This window comes from Agrilus planipennis, unplaced genomic scaffold (assembly GCF_000699045.2).
Source record: "Agrilus planipennis isolate EAB-ADULT unplaced genomic scaffold, Apla_2.0 scaffold16, whole genome shotgun sequence".
NCBI lineage: Eukaryota > Metazoa > Arthropoda > Insecta > Coleoptera > Buprestidae > Agrilus > Agrilus planipennis.
In genome coordinates, this window is record NW_020438946.1 from 1,722,441 (window position 1) to 1,735,579 (window position 13,139).

Consider the following 13,139-nt stretch of genomic DNA (forward strand, 5'->3'; position numbering starts at 1 on the left):
TAACTCTTTTAATAATAAAATACAAATGTTTCTTACCAAACAAATTATATACAATTTCAGGAAATAAATGTCACTAAATTATTAGTAATTGAAGATCAACTTTGGTAAAAGTTGGCTGGATTTAACTCTTTTACATAAAAACAAAAGCATTTCAAATGGTGTTTAAGTGCCAAGAAGATAGCTTTCTTAAGCAGGTAGGTATGCTACTCTATTGGAATTTCTACTCACGAATTGCATTACATTAATTAAAATTTTAGTATACATCAACTGTTATTTCATGTACCAAGTCATCTCTTGATACCACAAAAGAAGGCAAGAAATCTTCTGTAAATGGTTACGAAATTATACTGAAAGATACGATTCTATTTCCAGAAGGAGGAGGACAAGTAATTCTTCAATTTAAAATAAACTAATGTATAACAACACTGTTCCTAAATTAATTTTAGCCATGTGATTATGGTTTTTTAAACGATAAACCTGTCTTCCAAGTAACAAGAAAAGAAGACAAAGCAATAATTTTTGTAACTGAACCTTTTAATGTTGGTGATTCCGTAGAACAAAAAGTTGATTGGCCAAGACGTTTTGATCATATGCAACAACATTCTGGTAAATATTTTTTTAATGATTTAAAGGTAATTGTTCTAAAACCTTAATTATAGGACAACATTTAATTACTGCCATAATAGATCGCGAATTTAAATTTCCGACAGTTTCTTGGTGGCTTGGAGAAGAAGTATCTCATATAGAATTAGGTAAAAATTGATATTCCTTCAATTATATTTATCTTAAATTTAATTTATTTTCAAGATACCCCATTTATTACTCCTGAGCAAATTAGCAGTGCTGAAGAAATAGTTAATGAATTAATTCGGTCAGGAAAAAAGGTGTCAGTGGAAGTGATTAAAGAAAGTAACTCAGCTAATGAAATAAAAGTAAATAGACATCTTCAAATATTAGGTACGATCCAACACATGAGTAACTTTTTTTAAGGCAAGAACTAGAGGTTTACCAGATGATCATAAGGGTGATATTCGAATTATTACCATTGAAGATGTGGAAAGTAATATGTGCTGTGGCACCCATGTTACAAATTTAAGTCAATTGCAAGTAATTAAGTTGCTACACTCTGAGAAGAGCAAAAGGAAAAATAAAACACTACTTTACTTTCTTGTTGGAAACAGAGTGTTAAAAAAATTAAGTTCTTGCTTGGAAAGAGAAGCAAAATTAACAACACTACTAAAGTATGTAGTGAAGAGATAATATACATTCTCTAAAAAAAAAAAATGAAAGTTGACATCATTTTTATATTGCAGCAATAATCCTAATCAGCACTACGAATTGGTTGAAAGACTTCAGAAAAACACAAAATTGATCAACAAGAATTTACAGTCTGTTTTAAAAGAACTAGCAATAGCTGAAGCTCAGAAACTGAAAAATTCTGTACCACATCCAAAGTTTTTTATTCATTATAAAAAAGAAGCTGATGTTGACTACATTAATACATTTTTAAGAGAAATTAATGATACAGAAACAGTAACTTTTTTATTCTTAGCCGTTGGAGACGAGAAAACAACAGGAAATATTGTTTTGTATGGGCAAGAGTCCGATGTGCAAAATTTAGGAAATCAGTAAGTCTATCTGTGTATTTTAAAATTGAATAATTTAACAGCTTTTCATGAACTCTTACAAAAGTGATGTTTTTTATCTTTGATTATTCCTTGTTATATTCAGTATTACTGAAATATTTTGCTGAATCTTGAATCCAAAACTGTACAACCATATAATGTATTATTAATTTTCTGTTGTGATATGTAAAAATAGCTTTAAATTTCCTTTTTAATAATCTCCATTTCATTTATAGAATTTCTAATATTTTGGAAGGAAAAGGTGCAGGAAAAGGAAAAAAGTTTCAAGCCAAAGTTACCAAAATGGCAAATATGAAGAAAGCTGAAGAGTTAATAAAAAATCATTTCAAATAACTTATTAAAACTTTGGACTTAAGTATTACACTTTGTAAACATATTGTTTATGATGTATTTAATTCTACATTTAGTCAGACATAATGGTTTTAATTTTGTTATATTGTTACTAATTTTGAAAGTGTATTTGTATGTTCTTCTGCATTATGCATTTAAAAAACTTGAACACTAAATAAATAAATTTAAAAGAATAAGGTGTTCTTTAACAAAGGAGATTTTGGAAAATCACTTTTATTGAATTATTACTTACATAACTTAAGACCTAAAAACAATATTGTTGTCCATTGTAATTGTTTTGAAGTGGTCTGCTGTAAATAAAACAGAGCTTATTAGACACTATTAAATGAATTATACGTAATTACATTCTATATTTCCATTCTGTATTCACAAAAATGCAATTACTTATCAAGTACTATAAAAAGCAGTTCGTAAACTTCCAACAAGCTCAACTCACTACAACACAATCATTCTATTTAATAAAGTTATTGTATTTTTGTCAATAAATTACTTACAAGTTATCGTAATCTTCTAGCTTCACGTTCGGATTCGAGCAGTGTGAGGATATCACCTTCTCTAACAGGCCCCTTTACATTACGTATGATTTGTCGATTTTGTTCACCAATAAACTCTACTTTCACCTGTGTACACTGTCCCTGGGAGCCAGTTCTTCCTAGAACTTTAATAACACGGGCTAAAACGACTTGTTTATCCATTTTCTTAAACAAATTATTTTAAAAAGCACGTGTTTTACAACTACCCTTGCCAGCCGCTGTCAAAAAGATTGTGTCATAGATAAAGATTTTATGTATGAATCTGTGGAAATACCTAGACTACCAATCATAATTATAAAATGTCACCAATTGTTAGCGTTCTTCACTACCATATTTTTTTTTAATTACAAGGTGGATTTAAACGAAGAATATATTCTTCAGTTTAATAAATAATTTATTGTTTAGTTTAGAGTATCTAAATATAAAATTATTTTCATTAGGTAAATACAAAAAGTTTACTGCAATTCTGATGAAATGAAACGCAAAGTAATTTCTTTTGCTAGAAGATTATAGATGGCAGCAGCTATTTCATATCGTGTATTTTTAAACTTGGGATATACGAATATATATATCAACCGAAGGCTTAAAAGTAGAAGGGCTAATACAACACGTGTCTGAAAACTGGGTCAGGGATATGACAACACAGTAGCTATTGTTTGGACTCGTGGTTGATGCAGATAAAAATGCGGTAGCTCTCACTAACACAATCTCTGCCGTGTTTCTTTGAGGATTTTTCATAAAATATTTTATTAAAAAACATTTTTTGAAATTCACACTTATAGTTTTGTATAAATAATAATAACAAAACCAATTAATTTTCATTTAAAAAGGTACCTACAACACTCATAGTAGGTATTCATCTAATTTTACATTCTTGAAATTCAAATTCAGGAAAATATTTACTATTATTTATCATTTTAAAACATGCGCGACTTGAATATAAAATCTAACAAAATTAGAATGAATGCAGTAAAAATATTTCCCGCACAACGATTTAGATCATTTAGATTTGGTACTTAGTATGTTCCATTTTCTTTCCTCTACCTTCCCATCAGATTCTGCGCAGCAGTTTGATAATGATTGGCCCCTTCTATTCGTCTACTACTTTTTCCTTTTTCATTGCTAACAAAAATAAGGCAGATATCGATATCGAAACTAGGCCACTCTTATCACAGTATCTTTTATCATCTCGAGGAACCGAGAAACTTTCCAGTTAATTATTTTTCCAGACACAAACTTCCCTAAAGTGACTTATATAAACCGCATAAACTTTAATAAAATTGGAAAAATAAAATTGAAAATTTAGTTTACAGCAGCTAATTAAAATGGAAAGCTCATTTTTGTTTGCTAATTTTGATAGTTTAATATAAGAAAAACAGTAGAATTAATAAATTTATAAAAAATTAGAAATATATACAATATATTATACATATGTAGATACATTAGTGGCGAGTTGATAACATTCAGAGAAAAAAGAAAAGTACTGTTATGATCCACGTTTTTATGCTAATCTATTTATCATGGGTGCGTTTTAAAATTATTAAAATTTATTTATTTATTACTTAACCAGCACAACAAAAAAATAAAAGTGCATTCTTATGTTTCTGTTTTTGTTTATACATATAGTAGCAATATTATGTAACAAAACAACATGCATAACTGTTTAAAAAGGGGATTTTCAGAAATTGCCTGCATGGGAGGTCACAAGAAGAATAAGAAGATGATAAGGGGATCGATAGTAAACGCAACCAACACAGTTGGTGCGGGCGGGGCTCGGCGACAGGCGCCGGGACGCCAAACATTGATTGACCCACTGACCCCGTTGTAGCCTATTTATAGTCAAACTTCGAATGAGTGGGCACCCTACAGACAAACATTCACTCTAAAAATTATTTCGTTCAGTGCAGTATGTTTAGAAATAATTTTAGCAACGAAATATGGTCTTTTGCACAACCTAGAAATAAAAACAATAATAGTATATTGAAACTTGAACAATAAAACAAAATAAAAAGAAGAACTTTATAAATTTACAACTAGACTTGATGGTTACACATATTTATGTAGAAACTACAGAATTTTTCCAAANCCATCTAAACCTATAACCAGTAAAGTTTGAATTAAAACTCCATTCTCAAACAATTAATTACAAGCAATAATTACTAAGTACTCAAGATATAGGTGGATGCGCCGGGACTTATAAAATGATTAACAAGTAATACTACTGCAATAAATGGTTTCAATTTTGGTGGATGCGCCAGACACTCATACTTTGCATGAACAAAATTTTAAGGCCCGATTTTGTATTAGGAGAACATAAGTTACATGGTAAATTTTCTATAAATAGTGGCGCTATAACCGCTATTTTTTAAACGGAATAATTATCTTAGAAATTACAGAACTAGTTAAATTTATGTTTTTCAACAATGTATGGGTCAGAAAAAATAATATAACCATCAGTAATTACTTATTTAATCATTATACAGACGAAAAGTTTATAGCAATTCTTCATTTCTAGTAATTTTTCGCCAAAGTTACGGCTAGTTGTACAACTTCGAAGTGTGTGTTTACATTTCTTCATGTTGACAAATTATACAAACTATCAAAATTACTTTACAATGTATTAAAAATAGGTATTTACTCAATTTAGAAGAGAAGGATAATACGTATTTAATAAAAACTAAAGCAACATAAACACATCGGCAATGCCAATTGATTAATAAGGTACGTAAAGTGTATAACTTCCAATTTAACCTACAAATTTATATCCATTATGCAAACATTATTTAAAAATACGTTTATATTATATAATTTACCCCATATTTATTTATTTTTGTAACGTCTACTTACTACTTTCAGATCGCATGGACTGAAATAATTGGGAAAAACTTAGAATAAACAACATTCAAATGCAGTAATGTACCTTTTATACTTCTGAAATAAATACATTAGTAAGTACAGTAACTAAAGACACATTTAATAGATGATTAATTTCACTTACACTGTAAAAATACATCAGCAATCAATATAAATGTTTAATAAAAGAGATAAGAACAATTTTAAACAGTAAGCCATCAGATTGTTTGAGGATCTTATATGGAATAAAAGTATCTGAAATTTCTTAAAAGGTATAGGAGAGGAAGAAATTTTCAACAAGTAGAGAGACAGTTAAGGAATAAAAAGCGATTGAAGACTCCACTTATAGTTGTGTATGTAGGGACATAAAACCAGTAATAAACAAGGCAAAGTATTTAAATAATGTAGTAAGATGTAATGAAAGGAGAAACTGGGCCGTTTCTTATGCTACAAACAAAACAAAAGGGTAACTTACTAAGAGGATGATCTGAGAAACTTATTAACAGAAGAATTAAGAGAAAAAGACCTGTGAATATATTGAAATGGTAGAGGCAAGGATTAAAGAGAAAACAGTATATGTAATAGAAAAGTGAGAAATTGATGTTTTAGTTCTTAATTTTAAGAGATTTTATATAAAAATTTATGTAATTAACAACAAATTTAATATAAAAGGAGCAGCTTGCATAAATCTGTTTGGCACGCACTGAAATAAAGTGCGATTATTACACTAAGTACATAAAAAGTGAGAAAGTCCATTTACCTTTTGGTGCTTAGTGAAGAGCAACTACACTATACGTACTTTTATTATTATACATGGACTTAATAAAGAACTATTATTAAAATTCTAATCTTCGTAAAATATTTCACAGTATCCCTGTTCCATAATTTATTTAGGTTTCCTCTTCATAAAACGATTAATTATTACATATAAACCATCTGTAGAATGTATTAAAATGTCTTTAAGAAATAAACAAAATTTAGACTGATTAATGGCTTATTATTACAACCTTACCCTATTTGTGGCTATAAAAAGAAATAAAACTAATTTGCCAGACGTAGTAGTATAAATCATTTATATTTAAATTTTGCCAAAGAAGTACTAATTATATTAAAACTACTGGTCTCTTCATTAAATTTACATCTAGAAAAATAAATACATTTCACAACCACATAAGCATTCGACTTCTAATTTAATAAAAAAAAAACAATTTTGTTATGGTTCTCACAATGAAAGAAAATATATATAAAAAAGTGTTCGCTTTTATTTAATCAAATTACCAGTTTAAAACGAAATCAATTTAAGTCGATGATAACAGCACTTAAAAAAGGAAGTACAAAGGGTAATGGAAATGTAACAACGTCCCTTAAAAAAAAAAGGAACACAGTTGTTTGTGTTATCAAAAACACTAAGAGTATTTAGTCTGTGAACGCATCAACAAATGTTTTCGCAAAAACTCAACTGACACACCCATTTTATGAATCAAAATATTTCTACTCAGATCCAGTACTGCGTTGCGCTTTACGTTGTCTAGGACTTTTTGTACTTTTAGGTGACTTCTGTTGCTTATCTGCAAACAAGACATGAATGGAAGACTTTCATATTCAACAAGCTATTATTTATCGTAAAATTAAACAAATTTACCAAAATTTAGTATCATTATAGTAGTCATTTTTTATTTAATTATATAGCTTTTCAAGATTATATAATTTAATATATTTTCTTCCTAATAGATAATGTAATATTTTCATATATTTTTAATGAATGTAAAATGTTGAGACTTTTGAACTTTTAAATTGAAATATGGTATATGTACCTACGACTTAGCATTACTCTTGAATTGGTATTAATTATACAGATTAGTACATTATCTACAAGAGAGAAAGAAAAAATACTGTGATATGAAATCAGTAAAAAATGTAAATGATTTTAGATTTTCACTATGTTCAAAAAGATGAAAAGTAACACGACTAGAAAAGTAATTATTGAATAAACAGCAAATATTTAACTTCCCACTAAATTAATTCCGCACAAATAAATAAACAGGAAAATAAACTTTCGCTAGAATTACGTTTCTTCTATATTAGTATTCCAAATTAAGTAAAAAAAATCCAACGAAATAGTCAGAATGTTACAATGTTTAAAGTTTTAGGAAAATTACTTTCTAAATACTCACTAAAGGATGCCAAAGTCTGTTTGGGAAGCCAGTCATAGTCGACATCATTAGGATTGGTTGTGCCGGTCTCAACTGGAGCCTTGCGATTTGTACGCTTACGACCAACGGACAATAACGTATGTTGGCCAATAACCATCAATAATATAACACAAGCTGCCATAAAAACGTATAAAAAGAAAGTTTCTCCATCTAAACCTATAACCAGTAAAGTTTGAATTAAAACTCCATTCTCAAACAATTAATTACAAGCAATAATTACTAAGTACTCAAGATATATTGGATGAGTCCAATATCAATAATTTTTATAAAACTACTACAAAAACAGAGTTACAAAAAATGAGGAAAAATAACTTTAAAGTTTGCTTGTACACATATTAAATTACCTTCTTCTAATTCTATAATTGATACAGTCTCATTGAAAACAGCCTCTTGGAAGGTATTACCGCTGGCATCTTGGTATGCCATATTAATGGCAAGACCAAATGGTCTTCCAGCAAAGGCATCAGAAGGAATAAAGCTGTAGGCCACTGTAGCTTCTTGAGAAGGGGATACAAGTTTGTTATATGCAAGAGCAGAGAAGTTCTGAATGTAGAAATTGAAATCCATAGGGTAGCGGAAGGATGCTTCAACTGTATGTATAATGAAGTCCTCTTTACCTTTATTTCTAAACCCAATAAGGAATTCTACAGGTCGACCAGCTGGGATTTCTACAAGGAATGGCTTACTTAATTTTTCAATAATATAATAATAAATTAGTGTAACTAACTTCAATAATATAATAATAAATTAGTTATATCAATCTTTTAAATATGGAAAGAATAATACCCTACTTACCCATCTGTACACCTGGTGTTTGTAAAGGCCTCACAAATAATAAAGCTGTATCTGCATCTGGTGACGCTGTACTTTGGGACTCCTCTTCTTCATATTCTTCACCTGCTGTTGCAACATCTTCGATGTCGTTTTCTCCTTCTACTTCTGCTTCCTCTTCTAAAGGATCTTCTTGGGCATAAGCAAACACCTTCTGTCCTGTAAATAAAATTTATTGGTGTTAAAACACAAGCAATCTATCAAGCAATTTGTAGTTAAAAGGAGTAGCAGTTACTGAAACATTTTCTAAAGACCAAATCGAAATTTAAAATAAAATTCAACACTTACCATCACCAATAATAAATAAAATCGAAGGTAAAACAAGCAAAGCTAAGAATAAAATAGATTTCATTTTAATGGATACAGTTTCTACTAATGATTTTTAATGTAGTTTTTCAACTTCATATGCGGTAAACATACGAACAGCAACTGATGATTATTTATTAGAATGCAACCTCAAAATCCGCTAAACTTCCAGCTCTAATTTTACGTGGCACCAACGTCACAACTTCGGACACATGGCACCCCCACCATTGACCCTACTAAAATTTTAAGTAGCTTTCCATAATAAATATGCTTTTGAATTATTTTCAAAATGATCAAACATGTTTTTATGTTCAAAAATTGAATATTTAGAAAGAACTTTAATCCTCATAAAAGTCTAGTAAATTAAAGAGTCATTCAGAGACAAATAAAACAAAAACGGCATCATTTACTCGATCAGTCTAAATGAGTACTTCTATAGGCTATTCATAAGTGTCGTATATCTATAAACATATCACCATAGACTTTTATCACTTCTATGATTCTAGCCTAACTTTTGGAGGGTAGTTTTTATTCATTTTTATCATATTTTTATATAATTAGTGATAAATTTAAAAATTAAATAACTCTTTTAATAATAAAATACAAATGTTTCTTACCAAACAAATTATATACAATTTCAGGAAATAAATGTCACTAAATTATTAGTAATTGAAGATCAACTTTGGTAAAAGTTGGCTGGATTTAACTCTTTTACATAAAAACAAAAGCATTTCAAATGGTGTTTAAGTGCCAAGAAGATAGCTTTCTTAAGCAGGTAGGTATGCTACTCTATTGGAATTTCTACTCACGAATTGCATTACATTAATTAAAATTTTAGTATACATCAACTGTTATTTCATGTACCAAGTCATCTCTTGATACCACAAAAGAAGGCAAGAAATCTTCTGTAAATGGTTACGAAATTATACTGAAAGATACGATTCTATTTCCAGAAGGAGGAGGACAAGTAATTCTTCAATTTAAAATAAACTAATGTATAACAACACTGTTCCTAAATTAATTTTAGCCATGTGATTATGGTTTTTTAAACGATAAACCTGTCTTCCAAGTAACAAGAAAAGAAGACAAAGCAATAATTTTTGTAACTGAACCTTTTAATGTTGGTGATTCCGTAGAACAAAAAGTTGATTGGCCAAGACGTTTTGATCATATGCAACAACATTCTGGTAAATATTTTTTTAATGATTTAAAGGTAATTGTTCTAAAACCTTAATTATAGGACAACATTTAATTACTGCCATAATAGATCGCGAATTTAAATTTCCGACAGTTTCTTGGTGGCTTGGAGAAGAAGTATCTCATATAGAATTAGGTAAAAATTGATATTCCTTCAATTATATTTATCTTAAATTTAATTTATTTTCAAGATACCCCATTTATTACTCCTGAGCAAATTAGCAGTGCTGAAGAAATAGTTAATGAATTAATTCGGTCAGGAAAAAAGGTGTCAGTGGAAGTGATTAAAGAAAGTAACTCAGCTAATGAAATAAAAGTAAATAGACATCTTCAAATATTAGGTACGATCCAACACATGAGTAACTTTTTTTAAGGCAAGAACTAGAGGTTTACCAGATGATCATAAGGGTGATATTCGAATTATTACCATTGAAGATGTGGAAAGTAATATGTGCTGTGGCACCCATGTTACAAATTTAAGTCAATTGCAAGTAATTAAGTTGCTACACTCTGAGAAGAGCAAAAGGAAAAATAAAACACTACTTTACTTTCTTGTTGGAAACAGAGTGTTAAAAAAATTAAGTTCTTGCTTGGAAAGAGAAGCAAAATTAACAACACTACTAAAGTATGTAGTGAAGAGATAATATACATTCTCTAAAAAAAAAAAATGAAAGTTGACATCATTTTTATATTGCAGCAATAATCCTAATCAGCACTACGAATTGGTTGAAAGACTTCAGAAAAACACAAAATTGATCAACAAGAATTTACAGTCTGTTTTAAAAGAACTAGCAATAGCTGAAGCTCAGAAACTGAAAAATTCTGTACCACATCCAAAGTTTTTTATTCATTATAAAAAAGAAGCTGATGTTGACTACATTAATACATTTTTAAGAGAAATTAATGATACAGAAACAGTAACTTTTTTATTCTTAGCCGTTGGAGACGAGAAAACAACAGGAAATATTGTTTTGTATGGGCAAGAGTCCGATGTGCAAAATTTAGGAAATCAGTAAGTCTATCTGTGTATTTTAAAATTGAATAATTTAACAGCTTTTCATGAACTCTTACAAAAGTGATGTTTTTTATCTTTGATTATTCCTTGTTATATTCAGTATTACTGAAATATTTTGCTGAATCTTGAATCCAAAACTGTACAACCATATAATGTATTATTAATTTTCTGTTGTGATATGTAAAAATAGCTTTAAATTTCCTTTTTAATAATCTCCATTTCATTTATAGAATTTCTAATATTTTGGAAGGAAAAGGTGCAGGAAAAGGAAAAAAGTTTCAAGCCAAAGTTACCAAAATGGCAAATATGAAGAAAGCTGAAGAGTTAATAAAAAATCATTTCAAATAACTTATTAAAACTTTGGACTTAAGTATTACACTTTGTAAACATATTGTTTATGATGTATTTAATTCTACATTTAGTCAGACATAATGGTTTTAATTTTGTTATATTGTTACTAATTTTGAAAGTGTATTTGTATGTTCTTCTGCATTATGCATTTAAAAAACTTGAACACTAAATAAATAAATTTAAAAGAATAAGGTGTTCTTTAACAAAGGAGATTTTGGAAAATCACTTTTATTGAATTATTACTTACATAACTTAAGACCTAAAAACAATATTGTTGTCCATTGTAATTGTTTTGAAGTGGTCTGCTGTAAATAAAACAGAGCTTATTAGACACTATTAAATGAATTATACGTAATTACATTCTATATTTCCATTCTGTATTCACAAAAATGCAATTACTTATCAAGTACTATAAAAAGCAGTTCGTAAACTTCCAACAAGCTCAACTCACTACAACACAATCATTCTATTTAATAAAGTTATTGTATTTTTGTCAATAAATTACTTACAAGTTATCGTAATCTTCTAGCTTCACGTTCGGATTCGAGCAGTGTGAGGATATCACCTTCTCTAACAGGCCCCTTTACATTACGTATGATTTGTCGATTTTGTTCACCAATAAACTCTACTTTCACCTGTGTACACTGTCCCTGGGAGCCAGTTCTTCCTAGAACTTTAATAACACGGGCTAAAACGACTTGTTTATCCATTTTCTTAAACAAATTATTTTAAAAAGCACGTGTTTTACAACTACCCTTGCCAGCCGCTGTCAAAAAGATTGTGTCATAGATAAAGATTTTATGTATGAATCTGTGGAAATACCTAGACTACCAATCATAATTATAAAATGTCACCAATTGTTAGCGTTCTTCACTACCATATTTTTTTTTAATTACAAGGTGGATTTAAACGAAGAATATATTCTTCAGTTTAATAAATAATTTATTGTTTAGTTTAGAGTATCTAAATATAAAATTATTTTCATTAGGTAAATACAAAAAGTTTACTGCAATTCTGATGAAATGAAACGCAAAGTAATTTCTTTTGCTAGAAGATTATAGATGGCAGCAGCTATTTCATATCGTGTATTTTTAAACTTGGGATATACGAATATATATATCAACCGAAGGCTTAAAAGTAGAAGGGCTAATACAACACGTGTCTGAAAACTGGGTCAGGGATATGACAACACAGTAGCTATTGTTTGGACTCGTGGTTGATGCAGATAAAAATGCGGTAGCTCTCACTAACACAATCTCTGCCGTGTTTCTTTGAGGATTTTTCATAAAATATTTTATTAAAAAACATTTTTTGAAATTCACACTTATAGTTTTGTATAAATAATAATAACAAAACCAATTAATTTTCATTTAAAAAGGTACCTACAACACTCATAGTAGGTATTCATCTAATTTTACATTCTTGAAATTCAAATTCAGGAAAATATTTACTATTATTTATCATTTTAAAACATGCGCGACTTGAATATAAAATCTAACAAAATTAGAATGAATGCAGTAAAAATATTTCCCGCACAACGATTTAGATCATTTAGATTTGGTACTTAGTATGTTCCATTTTCTTTCCTCTACCTTCCCATCAGATTCTGCGCAGCAGTTTGATAATGATTGGCCCCTTCTATTCGTCTACTACTTTTTCCTTTTTCATTGCTAACAAAAATAAGGCAGATATCGATATCGAAACTAGGCCACTCTTATCACAGTATCTTTTATCATCTCGAGGAACCGAGAAACTTTCCAGTTAATTATTTTTCCAGACACAAACTTCCCTAAAGTGACTTATATAAACCGCATAAACTTTAATAAAATTGGAAAAATAAAAT

The 13,139-nt window shown here is 29.1% G+C and overlaps 5 protein-coding genes and 1 long non-coding RNA gene across 7 annotated transcripts; 3 read left to right on the forward strand and 3 right to left on the reverse strand.

Moving 5' to 3' along the window:
* Positions 1–12: 12 nt before the first annotated feature.
* LOC112904529 (alanyl-tRNA editing protein Aarsd1-B-like) lies at positions 13–2,323 on the forward strand. The gene is made up of 8 exons (XM_025974711.1): positions 13–194; positions 258–386; positions 447–606; positions 660–752; positions 808–932; positions 991–1,241; positions 1,314–1,628; positions 1,862–2,323. Exons 1-8 carry the CDS (start codon positions 156–158, stop codon positions 1,977–1,979), a joined length of 1,230 nt encoding a protein of 409 aa, XP_025830496.1. The 5' UTR covers positions 13–155; the 3' UTR covers positions 1,980–2,323.
* LOC108744636 (40S ribosomal protein S28) lies at positions 2,195–2,776 on the reverse strand. The gene is made up of 2 exons (XM_018480501.2): positions 2,492–2,776; positions 2,195–2,287 (listed from the first exon to the last, which is right to left on the reverse strand). The coding sequence occupies exon 1, from the start codon at positions 2,690–2,692 to the stop codon at positions 2,495–2,497; it is 198 nt and encodes a 65-aa protein (XP_018336003.1). The 5' UTR covers positions 2,693–2,776; the 3' UTR covers positions 2,195–2,287; positions 2,492–2,494.
* Positions 2,777–5,086: 2,310 nt separating this feature from the next.
* Positions 5,087–6,759, forward strand: LOC112904527. Its single transcript, XR_003231167.1, has 2 exons — positions 5,087–5,251; positions 5,387–6,759. It is a non-coding gene; the product is annotated as an uncharacterized LOC112904527 (long non-coding RNA).
* LOC108744719 (translocon-associated protein subunit alpha) lies at positions 6,626–8,920 on the reverse strand. The gene is made up of 5 exons (XM_018480623.2): positions 8,716–8,920; positions 8,392–8,586; positions 7,941–8,264; positions 7,558–7,752; positions 6,626–6,951 (listed from the first exon to the last, which is right to left on the reverse strand). Exons 1-5 carry the CDS (start codon positions 8,777–8,779, stop codon positions 6,875–6,877), a joined length of 855 nt encoding a protein of 284 aa, XP_018336125.1. The 5' UTR covers positions 8,780–8,920; the 3' UTR covers positions 6,626–6,874.
* Positions 8,921–9,237: 317 nt separating this feature from the next.
* On the forward strand, positions 9,238–11,637 carry LOC108744631 (alanyl-tRNA editing protein Aarsd1-B). 2 transcript variants are annotated; one of them, XM_025974709.1, is made up of 9 exons: positions 9,238–9,254; positions 9,375–9,508; positions 9,572–9,700; positions 9,761–9,920; positions 9,974–10,066; positions 10,122–10,246; positions 10,305–10,555; positions 10,628–10,942; positions 11,176–11,637. In XM_025974709.1, exons 2-9 carry the CDS (start codon positions 9,470–9,472, stop codon positions 11,291–11,293), a joined length of 1,230 nt encoding a protein of 409 aa, XP_025830494.1. In that variant the 5' UTR covers positions 9,238–9,254; positions 9,375–9,469; the 3' UTR covers positions 11,294–11,637. The 2 variants fall into 2 exon arrangements, with proteins under 2 accessions (XP_025830494.1, XP_025830493.1); XM_025974708.1 differs by lacking the exon at positions 9,238–9,254 and having other exon boundaries at positions 9,296–9,508.
* Positions 11,509–12,086, reverse strand: LOC112904528 (40S ribosomal protein S28). The gene is made up of 2 exons (XM_025974710.1): positions 11,806–12,086; positions 11,509–11,601 (listed from the first exon to the last, which is right to left on the reverse strand). Exon 1 carries the CDS (start codon positions 12,004–12,006, stop codon positions 11,809–11,811), a length of 198 nt encoding a protein of 65 aa, XP_025830495.1. The 5' UTR covers positions 12,007–12,086; the 3' UTR covers positions 11,509–11,601; positions 11,806–11,808.
* Between the last annotated feature and the right edge of the window lie 1,053 nt (positions 12,087–13,139).